Source organism: Montipora capricornis, chromosome 8 (genome assembly GCF_036669925.1).
Source record: "Montipora capricornis isolate CH-2021 chromosome 8, ASM3666992v2, whole genome shotgun sequence".
Lineage (NCBI taxonomy): Eukaryota > Metazoa > Cnidaria > Anthozoa > Scleractinia > Acroporidae > Montipora > Montipora capricornis.
In genome coordinates this window covers 3,010,014-3,032,513 of record NC_090890.1, presented here as the reverse complement: position 1 = coordinate 3,032,513, position 22,500 = coordinate 3,010,014, and the positions used below count along the sequence as shown (strand labels likewise).

General features: G+C 39.0%; 1 protein-coding gene across 2 annotated transcripts in view; it reads right to left on the bottom strand.

Moving 5' to 3' along the window:
• Positions 1-6: 6 nt before the first annotated feature.
• The window catches only part of LOC138060037 (spermatogenesis-associated protein 20-like), a 25,309-nt gene continuing 2,815 nt past the window's right edge, over positions 7-22,500 (bottom strand). Inside the window, exons 2-13 of one of the 2 annotated variants that reach the window (XM_068905716.1) lie at positions 17,026-17,090; positions 14,907-15,061; positions 12,344-12,692; positions 11,057-11,187; positions 9,533-9,637; positions 8,622-8,696; positions 7,005-7,223; positions 4,745-4,937; positions 3,657-3,825; positions 2,732-2,940; positions 1,698-1,897; positions 7-746 (exon numbers count right to left, since the gene is read on the bottom strand). In XM_068905716.1, coding sequence (XP_068761817.1) covers positions 495-746; positions 1,698-1,897; positions 2,732-2,940; positions 3,657-3,825; positions 4,745-4,937; positions 7,005-7,223; positions 8,622-8,696; positions 9,533-9,637; positions 11,057-11,187; positions 12,344-12,692; positions 14,907-15,061; positions 17,026-17,090 — 2,122 coding nt within the window. In that variant the 3' untranslated portion in view covers positions 7-494. Of the gene's footprint in view, positions 747-1,697; positions 1,898-2,723; positions 2,941-3,656; positions 3,826-4,744; positions 4,938-7,004; positions 7,224-8,621; positions 8,697-9,532; positions 9,638-11,056; positions 11,188-12,343; positions 12,693-14,906; positions 15,062-17,025; positions 17,091-22,500 lie in introns of those variants that run through there. The other variant, XM_068905717.1, reaches the window with a different exon arrangement.

The following is a 22,500-nucleotide window of genomic DNA, read 5'->3' as shown; positions in this document are numbered from 1 at the left end:
TAACGCTTCCCAACACCTTTAATTTTTAATCTTTTTTTTTATAGAATCATCTATTGCCTGATGTGAGAATCACCGAGGCTCAAATCTAAGTACTCCTACAATCTTTGTACGATAACGATGCAACTCTTCTTTATTGAGCAAGTCTAAAACGTCATGTCAGGCAATGTTATCTTCATCAATTGGGCATCAAACCAAGTTTATTTCGGACTAAGTATAAGTATCTCCAAATATCAACAACTCATCCATCAGGGAAAAGCAGAAGGGACGACAAGCTCGGAAGAACAAGTGAAACTCGATGCAACTATAGATCTAAGATTTCTTGGCCCCCACTGCTTGCCAACAACTTTTCTTTCATTGCGATTGGTCGGATGATGACCCTGCACGAGATCTTTCAACCAATCACAGACCTCTGCAGATACAAAATACAACACCATGACCATCGTGCTTACTATGCTGCTTCCTACTATCCTGCTGAATTGGCGGGTAAACCAACTCTACCTCGATAAAGTCCTTTCTAAAGCCTCGACAGTGTTCACTGGAAGTGAGCATGTGTTATTTTGGCAGACGTACGCCGTAGCTTTGCCGTTTTTCCGCACCAACGTTTTAAAGACTGCTATCTTGGAGGCGAGGAAGCTTTCTTCTTTACCATTGCAAAGCATGAGAACTTTGTTTGGGATGTAATGCGAATGAACGCATTTCAGAAGCTGTTTTGTGTCCTCCGATTCTCGGTCACCAGCAATGATGATCTGGAAACAGCAATTACAATTTTCGTTCATTTTTAGCTCTACTGACCCTACTCTACTAACCAATATCAATAAACACTGTTTTACACTTCATCTAAAAAGCCACAAGTTTCGAAAAGTCACAATTTCGTTATATCGCTTCACGTGCATGCGATCATGTTCGCTCCGTTTTCCCCTGTCAAAAACGCATCAACCTAAATCCACATTACTGCCTGATACGGTCTGAGAAAAAAGTCGCACGCGTAGTCGTACGTCGTACTCACGCCTTCAGATTGGAGTATGAGAACGCCTAAGAGTGCGAGTTTTCTGTACTGAGCACGCGCATTAAGGCGGCGAAAGACAATATACAAAAACCCTCAACTTGTCGCGCAACATTGTTTCGTTGCAAGTTTTGGACGATGTTTCGCGTTTTTCACCTTGCGTGATCAACTTGACCCGCAACAAAAACATTTGTTGCGGGTTGAAGAAATGCAGAGCGCTGATTGGTTGATTTGCTAGTACAAGAGCACATTTGTTGCGCGACAAGTCGTGAGCTTGATGAAAAACGAGCAACAAAACCAAAATTTGTTGCTCAGAGTAGACCCGCGCTCTACTTTTCGCAACAACTTTCTTCAACCCGCAACAAATGTTTTTGTTGCGCGACAAGTTGATCATGCAAGGTGAAAAACGGGAGACATCGACCCAAACTTGCAACAAAACAATGTTACGCGCCAAGTTGAGGGTTTTTGTATCTAGTTTTTCGCCGCCTTTAGGTACAAAGAACGAAATTTTTCAAAATGCGCGTGCTCAGAACTGAGAACTCGTACTCCAATCTGAAGGTCGCTAATTAACCGCGCCCGCAAGAATATCAACACTTCCGGTTATTCTTTAGTCAAGCTACTTACTAGCTTCATCAAACTAATTTTAAGTTCGATAAGAAAAATAGACATTTGATATGACAATAAATCTATTGACCTGTCTCTTTGGTTGAAGGTACATAATATAACTGGACACCAGTTCTGGCAAGGCCAGAGGAAGCTTTGAAAGTAAAGTAACCGATGCCTTGATGATCTGCTCGGCTCTTTCAAGATATTTCTTGTCGTCAGTGAAGCTAGACAGCCGGACCAAGTTACCAACCGACGATGAATTGGCGCTAGGCTCTGCGCCGTCTTGAGCTGCAAATGTGAAAATGAAATGAATCACAATGAAAAAGGCTTTCCTGAAAAACTGCTTTGCTTAGAAAAGAACGGTTTGACGGGACATAACGTAATTCATAATTTTGTTTAACTGGGCGATTGTTGTCATTCGTGCAAAAGTAGGCAACGACTAGACGAATAACTTTGTTTTGTTTGAAGGGAATTTGAGCCAATAAAAACGGAACATTGAATTAATGAATGATAATGTCATTTAAACCCTAAAATAATGGGCCATTTCCGAGTTGCTGTTTGTCTCGGTTTCGAAGTGAGTCTTGGTGCTCAACTATTGTAAGAGAAATGAGTTTGATTTGCATAATAATGCGCAACTCATTTCCATTTGAATGGTTGTGCACCAGGACTCGCTTTGAAACTGAGGCAAGCAGCAACTCGGAAATGAGCTATTCCGAAACGCAGCTCCCGTTTTTGTTTTTGTTTTGTCAAAACAAAAAATCAACACAGTCCGCATTGGCCCACCTGTTTTGTTTACCCAAACGACGCGAAAACTGAAAGCAATATTCGTATCCGACAAATAATGCGTCCGGCGATAAAGGAATGGCAATTGCTTGTTAACTAACGACTATAAATCAGGCCTTATCTCACTCTACCCGGTGTTGTGGTCCCTCCCGGAACACTTTAATTGGAGCACTGACTCCGCTTTGCGTGTGATCTCCACCACCGCGGCAAACGTGAAGTAAATGCAGTCATATTAAAGTATTTTTTTCGGAGAATCAATTAAATTGGTTAAGAAAATCATATTAGCAAAAAAAAAAGCAACAAAAAACGAGACTTCTGCAACAGCACAAACCTGCTAACCTTCTTTCATTCTGACCAGAATGGAGGGATCACCCGGTTTACCCATGAAGTAACCGACACCTTCACTGTCCCACAGTATTTCATCCAGCTTAGCTTGTAACTTCACGGCCCATTCTAACCATTGCTCATCTAAAGACGCTTCATACAGGTCCAGCAGCCCACGAATCATAAACACGTAATCGTCAGCAAACCCGAAAATGGGAGTGTCTCTGAAAAGAGGAAATTTTAGTGAAGGGATCAGTCTCCATCGACTGGTCTCCTACTCATTTGCAGTCGAAATGGTGCTGACTAGTGGTCTCCAAATCGACTATTCGTGATCACTGGGGCGTTCACATGGCCTCAGTACATGTCACCCACAAAAACCGCATTTCCCTTTAGCGTAAAATTACATGAAATTAAATCCTTCTTAACTGAGAACTGTCATTTAAGACGAAAAGAAAGAGAAAATTTAAGCTGCTAAAAATTCCAAGACTAACCGTTCTGAAACCGGTTCTTGACCCTGATACAACAAATCTTTAGTAAACATCAAAATAGGGAAGTCAAGCAAGGACGACGAGGGCAGTTACGAGAATTTCATTGGAATTATAAGTTCGTGTGTACCAACATTGAGGAATGAAATTGTTGTGAACGATGCGGTCACGGTCGTTTGAAGAGAAAATTGAACGTAACCGTCCGTGTCGTTCTCGTAAACATTGTCTGCCTTTCTAACTCACTAATATTCTTTTCTTTTATATTCATGCCCCCCATTGTGAAACAGATATCTAGGATTCATCTTTCACCAATAAAGGATGTACATATCCAACATGGCGAACGATTATTGTTCAAGAATTCTTGGAACTGACTGTTTACGCCCAGAGGCCTGGGAACTGCTTACAAACAGTGGAAAGGAAATTTCAAGGTCGACATTTTGGACAGAAATACCTACATCTGCATCACCTCTCCACTGTCTCCGCGGTAACAACTGCGTAGAAGTTGTCCGGATTTCTCATCAAACAGATATTTCCTCACAAACTCGGCTGCCTTAATGGCTCTTTTCTCATAAACGTCTTCACCGAGGACTTGGGCCCCACGAGCAAGACCAGATATCATAAGACCTTCAAAAAGAGAAAAAACCTTGGTTCTTAGTGGTGACAGTAGTTCACTAAATGCTCTTACGCTTTTATCTCCGTTAGAGAAACCGCAAACTGAATCTAGATTAACATAGAAGTTTTCGGCCGGCTCGGGGTTTTTCGGTTTTCGGATTTCGTTGAAAACCACAACTTTATTTGAGAGTACTATAAACATAGCCTCTCCGTTTAGTGTTGCCGAATTATGTAGAAAAAGAAACTTAACTACGCAATACCCCGAAACAACTGAAGAAAGGCGACATGGCACGCGTATAGCCCAATTTTACGTGACTGGGCATTAATTAATGACCAAACACAACGAAACATTGCATTTGGCCAATCGTCATGGAAAGAAAATTGTAAAAAACAGAATAAAAAAAATATCACAGAGCCGTTAGCAGAGGGCAAGGAGCAACTACCAGATAGAGGCAGTTGACAGGAAAGAATTTTAATCAAACTTCGTGGACTGTATACATTCTCGAATCTGATTGGCTGATCCCAGTGCTTTAATGGCCCAAAACGCAATACTCTCGTTCTTTGATTACTTTCTTTCTCCTTCCCCAGGAGGCGCTGCAGAAATTGTACTGGCAAAGTTTTGTAAAATGGCTGAAATAAGCACTACGGACCGGAATCAGTCGATTACAGAAAAATTACAATCTTGAACGAAACTCATTAAGAGAAAGCTAGCTACCTTTTCGCGTTAAGTTCTCGGTCTTCCGGGAAGAAGTCCGAAGAAAACAGTTGAAAACATTTGCCTAACCCCTCCTGCTCAATTAATCTAATGTTGCCGTGAAGGAAAGAACAAAGCCCCGATGGATTGTAACTGATTGCTAATGTCGGATTTTTCCTTGTTTGACGCTGTGGTGAGAAGTATCTTCTAACAACGTCATCGCCAAATAGCACTCACCGTTCCACGCTGTGATCATTTTGGTATCCAGATGTGGCGGAGGTCTCTTTCTTCGTTCTTCAAACAGGATTTCTCGAGCTCGCACCAGTTGCTCTTTCACTGTTGATTCATCCATGTGAAACGATCTTGCCGTCTCCTGCAAGCTTCCTCGCACAATCAGAACATTCTTGCCACAAAGCTCTCTATGGGGGTCCTGCAAAAAAAGTGCACGTTCTTGATAAGGCCACGGGACTGCTAATGAATTATTTTCAATTAAAGCGCATATCAACCTTAAGGCCTTAAGGCAAAAAATTTGTTGCCGGTCATTTTACACTCCAAGAAGAAAATAAAACGACTGCAAAACAAAAGTTAAAATGTTAGGCAACATGAGAATGGCCGTTTTCATACTAGAAGACGAATAAATCGCCTAAACGGACAACTCGTTATATGGTTTGGTTGAGTAATGTGAACTCAAGACGACCAATTCCGCTAGTGTTGTCCGACGTAAATCAGTCATGAAAGACGGACAATAGACCGACAAACTGGATAAGTTTGAGCGCTTGAAGACTGGCACTAGGTATGGCTCGAGCGCCAACCTTATTTCCTCTCGCCATACTGAAAACTTCCCATAAACCATCGCTTCTATCGCTAGTTCCACTTCTCCGCAGTGGTCCATTGGTCGATTCGTTCGACTTTGCTATTGATCTCAAAAGTCTTTTCAAGTGGCTTTTTTCACCCCGCTTCACGCACCGTTGAGGTCGTTCTGCGGTTTGAAAAAATGCTGATCACGTGACGAAAAATTCTTGCTCGCGAGCGGCAAAAGTTCAACCTGGCGCCAAATGAAATGTGAACCCGCACCTGTTTTCTTGATCGTGGGAATTATGGCAACCGTTTAGTTTAAGACTTTTTACGGCGATGGATTCGATCGTTGCGAAATTTATCGCATGCCAAAGACATCCCTTGAGTTTACAAGCTTTGAACACTTTAGCAAGACGGTCTTGATGATCAGCGAGAAATTGCTTCAATGAAAGAAATGTACATAAGTTATGCGGGATCATGTCACTTCACCGAACACAGACCCCGGGTCAGCCAGGAGAAGCAGCAATCATGTTCTGGATTATCCCTTCTGGTAGATGCCGTAAAACTGATAAACTTCACGGTTTTTTTTGTGCTTACTTTTTACCTGTTCTTCACTTTAAGCAGCGCGCTTGAAGTATTGACATTCCTGTATAAATACCAGTTGCGTTGCGTTTCGATTGTCGGTTGTGGGACACACAAGGTTGATGATACTGTTCCATAAATGTTGAACTTTGTTACTGCCTAGTTTCGGGTAACGTAATATTGATGCTCCGGGGAAAATATGCAATGCAGGTAATTTCAAATTTTAATGTCGAATTTCATAATGTGATTGTCATATATAGTTTAACATTGCATTTGTAAATTAGATTTCATTTACTAAATTTCTGGTATTTTTTCGTCTCGTTTTCACAACAGACGATTTGTCCGACTAGTTCGACTTTTCGTGTGAAAACGGCCAATATCTTTAATACAGAAGCTCATTACCTTGAAGTATTTAACTCTGGTTCAGAGCTGGGGTTTTTTTGAGTTTAAAAATTTCCTTATTTGGATGTAACCTAGCTCGTGCGTTTTCCCGCGCGTGCAGCTTCGATCTTATCCTTGTCCATATTTGGGCACAAAGTTGGTGTCCTAAAATCCCGAGCTTTGTTCCAAGGAAAAGAGTTGCAAGTTACACGCTCCAAGGTTTAATACGTGCTTCTGTTTAATATTAATGTACCAGCAAATCACACCACTAGACCCACAGAGTTTTCGTTGGAGGCCGGACGTTTCGTACGATGGTTTCCAATTCGATGTCCGGTACTTTGATGCCAATATTTGAGGGGTTCGTTTTATTTTTTATTACTACAAGTTTTTTTAAATACACTTTTTAAAGAGAATTTGATTGAAATCCAGCCTTGCCCGGGAAACTGATTCTTGGGTTCCAGAAACACTGGAAACAACTTTTCTGAGTGTTCTATGAAAAAAAATTTTCCCGGGTGCATGCCCCCAGACCCTCTAGGAAGTTCGCGCCTTTGGCGCTCGCAAGGCAAAAATGTTACGCCCGGTGCTTTCAGAAATATGTCCGCTAACTTTACAAAACTGTCGAAAACACTGAACCCAAACAGCGTTCAATCGAGGAAGAAAGGCAAGGTGGTTCAAGTACCCAATTTTGCCGAGACTCTCAAGATTTGAACTTGTTTCTAACCAGAATTCTAGGTTTTACCTGATGGGGTTTGACATTTCCCTCGCTCTCAACTCCGTAGTGCTTTAAAAACAAGCATGAGGTGGGAATATTTTCGCCAGATTCATTTGTGACTCGTTCCTCCCGCAAAAGGTGTCGAATCTCCTTCTCCTCCCAAACGCAGAAAGCACCTTCCTTCTTGTGAGAATCGGTCTTGCTCGGCAAAGAGTCTGCGTCTTCAGCAGAATAGAATCCACCAAACTTTAAATATAAGAGGATATAAAACTGTTCTTAGAGCCGTTTCATAATAATAATAATAATAATAATAATAACAATAACAATAATAATAATAATAATGATAATGATAATAATAAAAATAATGATAATAATAATGATGATAATCATAAAAATAATAATAATGATAATAATAATGATAATAATAATGATAATAAGAAAAATAAAAATAATAATGATAATAATAATAATAATGATAATAATAATAAAAATAATAATAATAATAATAATAATAATAATAATAATAATAATAACAACAACAACTCCAAATATAAAGACCTAGAGATCAAAAGAACCAGAATGTGGGGAATGAAAACAGAAACAGTACTAGTTGTTATAGGTGCTGTAGGGCTCATCAAGAAGGGACTGGAAAAACACACGGAAAAAATCCCTGGGCCAATCAACATCAATGAACTATAAAAAATTACTTTATTAGGAACAGCCCACACATACTAAGGAAGGTCAGTTTGTCAAGAAGCAAAAAAAAAAAAAAAAAAACAGAAACTACATGCGATCTTTTTTAGCTTCGCTCGTACCTCGCTCGTTCGGGTTTTTGACACAAACAACGCGTGAATACAACCGCGTACAAAGCACTTTCTATGTCGTGAGCTGTTAATTACACATAAGACGAGAATTTTCATTGAAATAGTTTTCTGAACGCAAATTAGAAACAAAAACTCACTAACAATAGAACCAAATGCAATAACAACGTACGATTTGCGCGAGATACACGAGTGATTGGCCCTTAACGCTATCCTTGATTGATTATACTTCCACACGTGAAAGAGCTGTACGCCATTCTGTATAGGCTTTTTTCACATGTGAAAATAAAGCGTATAGATCTGTACGAATGAGCTTTATGGAATAAAATTCTCATGTTATGTGTAATAAAAACTGTTTATGGTCTTTATATATATATACAGTTTCTGATGGTTGTGGGTAGTTTATTAAAACTTGACGCTACGTGATCTTGAAAAGTGTTTGATATTTCCAGCAATGTTTCTGCACTTGATCGCAGAGTTCATTCATGCTTAAACCGTTTAACATCCAAGTTCTTAGGCCAGTTTGGATTGATCTCAGATCGTTTGTCATCTATTATTTGAAGAAAGGGTTTCCGGTTAGTAAGGTAGTTGACTGTTCAACGAAGAAATGATTCGGAGAATCTGAGAGAATTAATCTTTTCCAAAACAGGATTTCATTCACAATCTACATGTAGGAGTTTTTCCTACTCAATGGGTAGTGTTACGGAAGACGTAGGTTCGAATTCATTTTGCCCGTCGCCAAGCACCTAATCCTTTCCACGGGCGCATTACACTGCAAACTTGAATAGTATCATTTTAAATTGTTGGATATTTGAGTTCCTACCTGGTGGCTCAAATCCCGCATAACGTACAACAAGATGTCTCTGGTAGTTTCCGCAAGGTTCTCTTTCCTGCTGGCCTATAGAACACAGATAATAGGGAGTACATTAGACACACTTAACATCGCGTATTTTTCGAAAACGGCGAACCTCTGAGTGTCACGTGACATGGCCTCGAGTTTGCAGTCTGCTGTTCAAGTTGAGTTCTGAGGGCTGGAACGAGGTTTTCGATGTATTTCGATATAACGAACTAATTTCCTCAGTTCCTTAGCACTTCGTGAAATCGAGATTTCACTGTACTCTCATCTACATCTACATCTTTAATCTATCAAGGTTTCCCATTACACATATGAGGTCAGGTATAGCTCACAACATTCAGATTGACATACAGGTTACTTAGAAATAAAACATAAATATATTGAAGTAAATGTAACTAATTATAAACACTATCATACTCCAGATGAGCCCTGACAAGTGTCACGTACAGTGTATGCCTCTAGATATGTTCATGTGAGGCATTCGTGACAATAGCTCATTTTACAGTTGTGTGCTTAGTTGCCTTCCGTATGAATGAAAGTGAGGCTGGAGTTGACATTGTTTTAAAAGAGACACATCATTAACATAAGAAAGGGAGGGAGGTCTGTATCATAACATGGTCAACATCAGCCTCACTTTCATTTAAAGGCCAGGTAACTAAGCATGCAAATGTAAAGAAGTGTACAACTTGTACAATACAAGTTGGTTTTCACAAATGCAAGAGATGATTTACCCTTTTTGGTAATCTCATCTACATGCAAATTCCAATGAGAATCATTGCATAATTCAAGACACTCAAGTAAGGATTCTGGTGAACAGACGACATGATTATTGAAAGTATGAAGGTATGAAGTACAAAGAACCTTAATTCTTTTTATACCTGGTAACTATCTCCATACAGAACTGCCAACTGTGCCTGATCATATAACATCTTTTCGAAATGAGGTACATGCCAAAAGCGATCAGTAGAATACCTGTGAAACCCCTAGTACACAAATAGAAGCAATAACGATATTTAAACAATAGTGGACTTTTTCCGTGTTTACATAGCCTCATCTAAACACGGGGGAGTTGGGAGAATTCAACAAGTGAAGGAAAATGCTGGTTTTTTTACTTCTTGATCAAAACAGATTTTCTTGATAGATGCTCATATTCCCTATCAGCCAATCAAAACGAGCGTCTGACAACACATAACCAATCAAAATTTGTGTGATGACACAGCCGTATTTACATACTCAGGGTTTGAGCCAGAACGCGAACTTGCGACATTCTCTCCCTTGCGGGACGATTTGTCCCTTAAATAGATGGACGGGCCATAAATGTCCCCCAAAGTCGAAACTAAATGGAAGAAGTTTATGCAAATTCGCACCAATAAGAAAACCAGGACGGTGTAATTTTAAAAGCAATGTATTTTTTTGCCGGGTAGCATTTTACATTTTCATTTTTATCATGGCTAAAGTAATTGAATAAAAATCGTTTATCACTACCTTATCAAAAAACGCTATTCTCTCGCATTCCGATCCTTATTAAAACAGCACTTCAAACCTGTCACATATTTAACTGTTTTGAAATCGATAGCTTGAAATACGAATGACCAAGTGAGGATCACTTTTACCATATTTGCAAGTAAAATGAGAACTGTGTTGCACTCATGACTGGCTTTAGATACATTGTACATGTACGCACATGTTTACAGCTCGTTTTATTTATGGACCAAAGTGCCCTGCTCTGTCTGTCACTGAATATATTCTTTGGAAAAATGTCCAAGAGGAAAATGTTGAGTTATTTTGGATGTGAAGGAGGTAAAACCATCGACCAAGAAGACAAAAAACTGAAAACGAATTCAAACACAAGGAAGAATCGCCAGAAGAAAATGATGCTCAACTTCCAAATTCGAAACCTTGCAATTTCCAGACGAAATGGTTGAATGAGCACAAGTGGTGTCACTTTTGGTGGATGGAGAAAAAGAAAAACCCTCTTGAGGGCAACAAGGGCTGCACAAATTTTAAAAGTACAACTTTTCAGTCCCTGCTATTGCCTATATTAGTCCCTTTGCAAGGGCCACAGAGGGATAAATAATGACTCCTGAGGCAATAAAGCTGGCTCAAACCCTAAATACTCTCATCTAAACACAGCTATTGACCAATGAGAGTGCGTGTACTATATCCTAATTATTTTATAAAAAAAGAATGAGTGGTCAACCTTTCTGATTTTTAGCTTCTAACCCCAAATGTATGAGTGCAACTTGTGATAATTCATTGCAAAGTTGGTCATTGTTTATTGCTTGAAAATAAACCACAAATGTAAAAATATACTAGTAGTTGATAAAACCACAAAGTACAGTACATGTAATCCGCACTTTCAACATTTAGGCATATAGCCCTTCAATTTCATAGCTTTTTACCTGCCCAATATGATCATGAATGCCACCTTTTTCCATGAAGTCTAGTGTCTTGAGCACCATATTTAGTGCATCTTTCCCTTCCTCAGTGCCAGATTTAAAAGAGAAGAACCTCAAGAGGAAATTAAAATTAGCTGCAAAGAAAAAAAATAAAGACAGATGAAACAAACAAAAAAAGCTCCCATTATGCTGTAATATTTACCGGACAGAAATCTAAACGAAAACTATCAACCCTCTTTCATTAATAATAAGAACCTTTAACCTTCAAATCCTCCTTTCACTGTTTTGATATAAATTAATAATTATTATAATTATTATCTTTTTTTAAAATTCTCTCACAACATTCAATTGACCATTTACCAGTTGGTTTGTTTCACAGGGAAGAGGAGTATTGCTCAAGAATCACAGAGGCTGCACAAGTTCCATTCAAACCTGCCAGCACATTTTTATTATTTAAGTAACCTCAACTTTTTCAAGACCTAAACAAATACTACCGAAACAATTTTCTTATTTCACAATCTTATTACCGGTAATAATCATTCCAAGTTTAAAGCCATTCATCCCTAGCCTAAAGTAACCCCAATTGAAGAGTAAAATCATCTGGTGTTAGACAGAGTAAAATCTATAAGTCCCACATTCTCAAGACTGAAAGGGTTTAAGACCGAGCACATACATGTATGGAGTTTTTGAGTGGACCAAGATGTTGTTAAAGGGGCAGTATCATGGATTGTTAGTACCAATCTGGATAGCTCAGTACACCTGTTTACCGATGGCAAACGGAAATTAATGGCCAAAGTTTCTTCAAAACGGCTATTTTAGATCACAGAAACCATAATTCTAAGTGTTTTTGGTTATGTGTAGCCAAGATTAGAATGAATGCCGACGTTTTCAAAATCTCCTCTTGCATCTTAGATGAACTCCGTAATAATTGAGTGTGGCTAATTTTTCTTTTAAAATTTAATCAATTTTTATCCCACTGTGGTGATCCAGAAGCAATTTAAGAATGAAACGGTCACCGAAAATTGATTTAGTAATTTTATGGTCGATTTAGAAATAAAAGGGATAATTCCCATGATACTACGCCTTTCAACCATTCACCCCAAAAGATGCATTAGAAAAATCTTAAGTCTCATTCTCTGGACTGAATTGGCCTCATGGAGATTATGTGATCAGGATTCCAGGATGTTTTAATTTAGATCAATATTGTCATCTCTTTATGAATCTGTTCTGTTCAGATTGATTGCATGTACATGTACACAATTTAAATTTCTATAATTTAAAGGTACTCACATGCTTGTGGGAACTTTGGAGCTCCACCATATCCACCATATTCCTCATCAAAACTTGTTTTCATGTCACTAAACAGCTTGCCAATACACTCTGTGCTTGGCATATCTCCTGCCTCACTTTGCTTGTGCATTTCTCCTGTGTGTTGCTGTATGGCCTCTAGGATAATATTTGCCTGCTGCGTCAGCTTATCTCTGTTCTCTTCCCACTGTTTGGAAATGTGATTGAGAATTGTCCTGAAGCCTGGTCGACCAGCTTGGTCCTCTGGAGGAAAGTAAGTCGCACCAACAAAGGGTTTCAAATCTGGAGTCAACCACACACTCATGGGCCAACCACCTCCACCTGTCATAGCCTGGAAAAATATCAAAAACCAACCGATCTTTTATTTTAAACCATACCTTTCAAGTATATGTACTCAATAATAATAATAATAATAATAATAATAATTGAGCATGGCGTGGATTGATGTCTCTAAGGCATACGACTTGGTGGATCATCGATGGTTAGTGAGATGTTCAAGCTTCACAGATTTCCGGAATGGTTTGGAGTCTTAATAGGGAAACTCTCTAGGAGTTGGAACACAAGGATCGTCATGGAAACTAAGCAGGGTTGCGAGAGTTCAGAGATCATCCATTTCAAGAAAGGTCTGCCACAGGGTGATTCCCTTTGTCCAACATTGTTCACCCTGTGCCTCAACCCTATTGCCTGGAAGTGGAGAGCCACAAGCGGTTACAAGCTATCAAAATCAATCTCTTGTAAGGTTACACACCTGTTATACATTGACCATTTGAAGTTGCATGCATCATCGGAGAGCAACTTAGAAAGAGTCACGAAAACCGTAAAGGGAGGAATGGACTGTATTGGTTTGAAATGGAATGAGAAAAAATGTTTGGTAGTGCATGTGAAGAGAGTGTGTGTAAAGCAAATGGAGAATATGGAGATTGATGAGCTGAAGTCGATCAAGAGCTGTGGAGAAGAAAGTACGTACAAGTTTCTGGGTGTACTAGAGAACTCTAAGCAGGAAGATAAGTTGGTTCTTGAGAACGAGTCGAAGGAGTACTTGCGCAGGTTAGCAGACTCTAAGGTAGTTGCAACTAACCAGTATGCGCTACCTGTGTTATCGTATTTAATGTGGACGCAGACATGGCCACTGGTGCAGCTGCAACAAGTAGACAGAGAGGCAAGAAAGATATTCATTTGGTAGACAGTGGAGGAAATCACCCCCAAGGATCAACAGCTATACTATACATGAGTAGGTAGTGTGGGGGGAGAGGATTAAGATCGGTAGAGATAACATACAAGGATATCAAGATCAAGGCGGCTATGAAGCTTTGCTGCAACCCGGATCCCTTTATGGAGGCATTAAGAATTTTTGAAGAGACAGGGAACCAATGTAGCTAAGAATAAATTCATCCAGTTAAAGGTTCTATTAATTGAGACGGTAAATTCATGCTCTGAGCATCAAAGGGACCTGGTTACAAGATTGTTCCCAGTGTCACACCTGGCATTCTTCAAGATGGCGAATACAGAGAAACAGAAGACATGCACAACAGTATTCAAACAAAGGTTGTGTTTCATTGCCAGTATCGATAAATTCTAGTGATAATTCTGTATACTAACAGATATTCAAATTTGTTTAAACACATCAAATGACTTCTGAACTTTGTCGAGAATAATTTGCGCTGTTCACAGTCACTTCGATTGACGGCCAAAATTCAGTTGGCGATCACCCCTTTCTCAAGAATAAAGCAGCGATTTTCACCGGCAGCTGGTGCTAAGCAGCATCCCTGTATATGGATAACTGTGCCCGAGTATGAGGTCTTGAGTATGGCCCAAGGCTGTAGGCCGCAGTGCTGGCTGGGAACCATTGCTTAAGGGTGACCGGCAATACTTATTAATTATCAAAAGAGAACTATCAGGAAATACCGCAATGATCAGTTGATTCTGTTCACAAACTTCAAAACTTCAAAAAGTTAACTCTATTTTTGGTCCTAAAAGACACCTGTCACACAAACTCATGCGACCAGGCTTGGATTCCGTCTGAATTGGCAGGCAAGATAGAAAAATTCTGCCCGCTCCCAGAGCCAATCACTGATTCCAGGATTCACAGAATTCTGCAAGTACACATTCATATTACAAAGTCTTATGACCAGACATTTGCCCACAAAACCATACTGAAAATGTTAATCCCTACTATAGGTTTTGTGATTCTGTACCTGGAAGAAAAAAATATCTAAATGATGTACCGGTATTGTACATATACAATACATACTTAATTGACCACTCCAATGAAACACAATTAATGAAACGAAGAAACAGAACAACAACAGCAACTAGCTGCTAAGAATCCCAATTGGCCAGAGGCAAACCAGTTGGCTATTTACAAGCGCAGCTTTGGAAGTTGAACCAAGGACTACCTGAGTCCTGATCAAATTCTACGAGTGGTCAGAGCTGGTCTTGAACCTGGGATATCCGAAACTCAAGGCCACACGTACTGTCTCCTGTAGGTATTAGTCAACAGTAAAAATATTTCATCCTCCTTACGACCAAAAAATCTAATAATCACCTGAATGTATGTCATATAGACTTTATCCACATCTGGTCTTTCTTCTCGATCCACTTTGACAGAAACAAATTTTTCATTGAGGATTTGTGCAATCTCTTCACTTTCAAAGGATTCTCTTTCCATAACATGACACCAGTGGCAAGTTGAGTAACCCACTGCATGAAAAAAAGACAGACGGAAATGCACACTTCAAGTACACGTAAGAATACAGCTTATTTATTAAAAACTGACCTATGGATATCAGATTTCCAGCATTTTTACTGGCTCGCCGGACACAGGCTATCAGTTCATATACCTGGTGTACCTACAGCTGAAATATGGTCAAGGAATTCATCTGCAATAAAGTGAGCTGAAAACACTTTTGTAGCTCTGACAAAAAAATGGCCGACAAAAGCCATTTTGGACTGGAACTGACCGAGGCAGAAATATATGCTTTAGTCGACAATGCATGGAAGAGTTGTTGAACCTGGAGTATTATTCTACTTGGGCTTACTGGATATAAAATGATTATAACAAACTCGCCATGTATCTATCACTTCACATCCAGCAACATAATGATTATAAATTGTATCATTACGTACATGTAGCCAATACTTGCAGTAAGTTTGGATCCCTTTTAAACAATTTTTAAATTGAACTGCATTCTTTAGGTAGGTTATTTTGAGTACTTTGAAAACACACTACTGATAATCCATCAAAACATTATTTAATATTATTCTACAAGGGCGTGCTGGATATGAAGTGATAGACAACCAACGAGGCGCACAGTGGTGAGTTGGTTATAATCATTTTTATATCCAGCAAGCCCAAGTATATATTTCAATATTTTAATATAATATATTTAAAACTCTTCTATGTTCAACTTGATTTCTGCCTCAGTCAATTCTGGTCTAAAACAGCTTTTGTCGGCCATTTTTTCTCAGAGCTGCAAAAATGTTTTCAGCTCACTTTATTGCTGACGCATTCGTCGACCATATTACATGTAGGTACTGCAGGTATATGAACTGATAGCCTGTGTCCGATGAGCCAATGAAAATGCTGGAAATCCGATATCTGTCATTCAGTTTTTAATATATAAGAAGGGCTAGTCTTGTTTGTTTGTTTGTTATTTATTTGTTTGAGCAGGTTGAAGTATTGGCAGCTATTCAGCTGATATGGACCTGCTATACCCATCCACCCATACACTTACAGAGGACAGCCACAATGCCGGGAACTTCATCCCCTACTCTTCTCATATAGTGTGTGGGTTCTTTCACGTCCCACAGGGAACTAATGAACATGAAAGATATTTGTGAGACGGGGCCTACTGTTTATAGTGACTGTCCTTATCCGAGAAGACTTGAAAGTCTAACCATTTGTGGATGTAATTACAAAGGCAGCACTTTCTCCTCAGTTATTTAAAGACCCTGAGTGTTGGTCCGGCCAGAGTCGAACTCACAACCTCCCGCATGGCGGCCCGATGCTCAACCAACGGAGCCACCGGTGCGTGGTCTGGCACTGGAATTACTGCATAACTCATAATCAGGCCACTGGCATTAAGGTAAAACAATGCCATCACAATTAGCCAGCCAGAGCACTCATTACATGTGACTGTATATCGGCAATGAGCACTTGCCATATACTGTAACTAATAATCAACTTTAAATTTCCTACACCAAAATGTGTAACACATGTAACTGACAGTTTTGTGAACAATCTCAGAGATTTTATAAGACAATAACTGTCTTATAAAATGTGACTGTCAGTTGCATGATCCCCACTATAGGTTTGTAGCCCATCGCAATTAAAAATAAGTAGTAATAATTATGATTATTATTTCAAATAACGTTTTTTTTTAGTTTGGAGTTAGGACATGAATGAGAAGTTCGGAGTTAAGAAAGGTAAGGATTAAGAACCAGTTTCATGAGATAACTTGTGATCTTTTCCATTTTCCTTTTCCTATTCTTTTTACTTTATTTAGAGATAGGATCAAAGAGTGAACTCATGGGGACTCAAGTTCCATTTGGCAAAATTACAAACAGTCCTTGAAGGGACCTCGACACTAAGACATCAAACGCTAATACTTGTGCCCTTTATTGCACACAAATTTTGTTTTAGTATGAATATTCTACCATCTAACCAGAAAGAAAAATAGGCTTGTTTTCTTGCTTTGCTTTATCAAAGGCCTCATCTCCCCATGGATACCTAGTAGGTAAATGAGAGAAAGCTCCAATCACTCCTCCAGTCAACTCTTTTTACAATAAGGAAGTTGTAAGATTAATGTACAACAAATATCATGTACCTCTCCATACATTATATTTATATCAGTGCTTGAAATAAAAAATGCAGGTTGTCCCTGTTTCAAAGGGCAAGCAACAAAACTCATGCATTTGGTTGCCTATTAGGTTTATTAGGAAACCCTCTACGATTAAATGTATGCAGTGTTGAGATACAATCAATTCAGCTTGAATATCCCATAGTTCTTTGAAGACTGGGTATATTTTGATGTCTTAAATCTCCATTGCCTAAAGGTACATGTACATGTTTGTGATATTGTCTCTTGCATTTTCCTGTCTCACAATGTTTTGTAAAAGCTACAGATATTTAAAACATAGGCAGACAGCTACAGCTAACTAATAATAATTACTATAATTATTTTGCTGCAGCTGAGCATTATTATCATTAATTTCATAAGTACTACATGTACATGTATGATCATACATGTACATTGACAATAGAAAACCAACAAGTATGTCGGGTACTGTTTGTGATTAATAATTCATTCATTTTCTATTTTCGGCTAGGTTGTCCATTGGGAATCATGCTTTTTACTCTACCAAAAACTGAATACTTGGCAAAATTTCTGGTCATCTCTAATGACTGGACGACCACTAATTTTGAGCACTGTTTAACTTTAGATCTTTCTTAAATGGGGACATACATGTAGTTTTTCAGTGAGTTATTAACCCATTGACTCCCAGGGGTTCCCCATTGACGAGTAAAATCATCTGGCGTTAGACAGAGTAAAATAATCTGGCGTTAGACAGAGTAAAATACTAAGTCCGGCCGGTTTCGGTTGGTTTGGATGCCAATGGGTTAACTCCTGATTTCATTTCATATTATAACCCTGAGTACAACCTACTAACTGGAGCAGTAAACCAACAATCTCAACCCACATTTGGTGGATTTGGACCCAAACCATACATGTGAGAGGTGAGAGCTCTGTCCACTCTGCCATTCCCTCCTTCATACTGTCTTTTCCCTGTGACATCTTAAATATTTTGTACATGATAAAAGTTTGCAACCTTAACAAAATAGTTTAAAGCATTTTGTGAGGGTGTATACATGGGGGACAAGGAGTGGGATCCAACGGAATGGACAACAGGAAATGGGGCATGTTGTATGCATTAGTTTTAAGCATTATCACACACTAACTTGCAGAATGCCCTTCAGACATTCCATTCCTCCCAATTTGATCTAGCCTCCCATGCAGACACTCTAAGGGCTTTGTCAGGCATTCCTCCCCCAGGAGTGTCTCCTGAAACAAGCCACACATTCCTTCCCCTTTGTTAAGGACGGTGCCTACTATTGTTATTGCGCAATCCACACGTTCTGCACATCTCCAGATACTCGGATTTCCTATCGGTAGTTCTTACTAATGCAGGGATATTTTTGCGTAGTTTAACTTTATGCAGAGAAAGCAGAAGTTAGCAAGTGCTCTTGGTATTCAGAAAGAAAATTGGGGGTAACCATGTGCATTTTTCAGAGATAATTAAGCTTTAATTTGGGAAGGAACGCCATACATTGCTTTGTATTTTAAAGCTTTTTGCTAATATTGTTGCTTAATTATCTTTGAACAATGCGCGGCTAAACACCATTTCCTTTTAGGATTTTAATACCACTTGTTGAGATCATTCTTCTTTTCCCGCATATTCAGTAAACCACGCAAAAATACCTTTGAATTAGTAAGTTAGTTAAGTTACTGTCATCTGGAAATCTCGTGCAAGTTACACACTCAGGAACCAATAATTATTGGCATCGTGTCGATTGCTCCCTTGGGAGCATCAATGCATCATCTTCTTCTTTGAATGAATCATGAAAGGGATGAAGCCTTTCCAAAATATTCCTCAGAGAGATTTATTTTGTCTCCTCGGTGGGGTATGAAATTGCACTCTCGCGAGTCAAGATGCAAGTGCTTAGCAATGGTATGGCGTCGCTTCATCTAAAATTGAAAGCGCAATGGAAATATATACATGTAAATACGAATAACTATTAAAGTATTGCAAGTGTATTTGAACTGCATGAGAACCATTACCTTCAAGTGCAATGAACGCAACTAAGACAGTAGCAAGAAGAAATTGAAAAAAAAAAATCCATTACCTAAGTTTGAAATTTTCAGGCTGCTTTTGGCGATGATCATCTCTAACCATTTGATTTAATGTTATTGTGTTGCAAAAAATTGTTAGTACTCAGTGTTTCTTAGATTTGACAAAATAAAGCAAACCTTAAATTAGTTCAACCAAAGAACTAGACGAAATGGGTTAAATTCAAATGAAATGGGTCACTCCACTGAAATTATAGCAGGGAAATATAAATATGATATCAATCCCAAGCGACCGCCACAAATAGGTTTGAAAAGCATGGGAGCAAAAAGTTTAATGTTTCAACCATACGAATTCTACCGTTCTCATTCACAAACATCTAAGCCAAAGCATGAAATTAATTTATACCCTACAGTTTCTCTTTGATAACAATTTACACAATTAAAGTCAGCGATTTTAAATCACCAACACACAAAGCACATTTTCTTGAAGTGAACTTTCAGTGACCGTAAGCAAAATTTCTCAGGGTCCAAATTGCACTTCCAGAATCTGGAAGTGCATTGTGATTGGTCTACGACAATTCCGGCTCGCTTCAGGACTCGCTTGTGGGGGAGGCACCCGTTACAAAGCCCTAAGAGTGTCTGCATGGGAGGCTAGATTTGAACAGGAGTCTCCCGATTTGATGTGTTGCCACCCGCTCTCCTGACTTATCACGAAATTCTGAAAACAAGGGGAAAAATTGCTCATCTTATGTACATGTATTTTTGCACTCTCAATGTAAAATGTTACCCATTACACTTTCCTGCCCTAAAATGTCTCGCACAGTCTTTCCATTAGACACTCCGTGTTGTGAAGACTCATGAGGCCAGCAGTGTTACTCCATTATGCAGCTCCAAAAGTGGTGGACGAGCGTGGCCAACAAAATGCAGGAAAAAGCCACTTGAGAGAAAAACAATTTGTAAAATTTCTTGGGTTTGGAGGGGGGAAAATACCCTCGGACCACCTTACAGGCTTGCGCCATCGAGCACCTTTGGCACTAAAAAAAATACTCCCTATTTGCCTTCAAAGGAGGTTGGAATGTCTGACCCTGTAACACTGGCTCTTTCAAGGGATGAAAAAAATCATTTAAAGAGCATCAGATGAACAGTAAAAGGTGCAAGAAATCCCAACTTTTTTCATCTTGCAAATAACTTCTATGATATAATTTAGTGGACAAGAAGAGTTGTTGGAGGTTTCTACAAGCAGCCATACACTGAATCTATATATGCTAAAGGTTCCTTAGATGATACCCTGCTCATGCTCAGTGTGGTTCACGTTTGTTGGCTCTCTGCTCCATAAGGTTTCTCCCAGATATTCAGTTCATTGTTAAAGCTTGGAGAAGTAAGACAAAGGAAATACATGTAGAATAAACCTGTTGACCTGTTTATGCAATTACTTTCATTGGTTTCACTCTTTCAGTCCTTTTGATTAGACCAGATGTTAGTATTATGTCTGTGTGACATGTTGTCATGCTATCTTCACTTGTTAGTCAAAGTAACACGTTAACTGAGTTCAGTTCTTAGTACTCCTGGCAAAACGTGCAGGACAAGTTTACCGGTATTTATTTATATTTTTTCTTTATTTATTGCTAATTAATGGCAACACATTACCGAGGAAAAGAAAAGAAAGAAAAGGAAACTGTAGTGTCACAAGGATGATCCACAAAAGAGTCTGAGACCCCATAAGAGGCAGATCACCTGGATATACACTTCAAAATAATAACAAAAATGATTAATGAATAATCATGATATAACCTAAAAATATTTTTTGTGAATACATGAAATTAAGACTGAGTTACTGTAAATGATTCATCAAATTAATTCTAAAGGTCTTCAAATTAGAGCTATTATGAATACTACTTGGTAAGCTATTCCAGTTTTCAACTACTGTATCCTATTAAAAAAATAAAATTTAAAATAATTCAAAATAATGTGTCAACAACAAGTGTAAACATGATTATAGCTGTATTTCCATGTCTAATGTCATTGTATTGCATGACGGGCATGCGCAGGAGAAGGAACCTTGGGAGTGAAGAGAAAGGAGTACTGTGTTGTAGAGCAAGTCTTTATAATCGTGAACTCTATAACTGCTGACGACGATAACTCAAGTGTACTCACCTACAACTGCAGCTCATTTTACAGATACTTTGGATCGACCACATTGGAAAGAAGCGAAATGGTGAACATCCTACAGTACCTCCATTTCCTTTGTTCTCTGTACATGAAGACAACCCTTCAGTCGGCCCACGTTGCAAGAATCACTTCCCATGATGTGAAAGATTCGACATGCAAGCGAGCGCTGCTCTTATACTCGGCTGGTGAAGAATTCAGCGACATATTCGAAACACTTCCAGATCAAGGGGAAGAGAAAGAGTATGAGAAAGCTGTAGCGGCTCTGAATGCCTTCCTCCAGCCAAAAGTAAACAAGACCTACAGTGTACATGTACAAGATTTACATGACTTTGTTCAGAAATGCTACTCAGAATTCTAGCGAGTCACTTGACTCTTACTGCACAAGGCTGAGACACCTGACTCAAACATGCAAGTTTACTAATGAAGATGAAGAAAATAATGAAGTCACACATAGTCATGTCCTGTTTATCCTCACATTTACATCGAAGAGCTCTTCGAGAAGACATGAATCTCAAAGCTCTACTCAACTATGGCCGGGGTCTAGAAATATCCAAAAAGCAAGCCAAAGGTAAAGAAGAACATGAAAAATACCAGACGTTCAAACAGTCAAAGAAGGAAAGCCACCGCCTGAAAGCAAGAAGTGTCATAGTTGTGGAGAAAATTACCCTTGCCCTGCACTGAATGAAACCTGCAAGCACTGTCAAAAGAAAGGACATTTTACAAGGGTATGTAGAAGCAGATCAACTTCCAAGAAAGTTAATACAGTGGATGAAAGGGATGGTGATGAGTGCACCGATGAAGAATACACCTACCGTATCACTCTTCATTCTGTGCGTGACAAGGTGCAACCACTAACTGAAGTTTTCACTGGGGATAAAACAGTGAAATGCTTAATTGACGTCTCTGGAGCAGGAATGAATGTCATTGACTCGTGTTCATTCAATCAGCTGGAAAATGTTCACCTTTTACCTACCTCAAAGAAGATTTATGGAATCGATATACATTGTAGGTCTACCAAGCCCTTACCAGTAGTTGGGAAGTTCGAAGCTGAAGTAAAGTCGAGCGTGACCTGTAAAACCAAGGTCACACAATTCTGTATTGTTGATGGATCTGATGGAAATC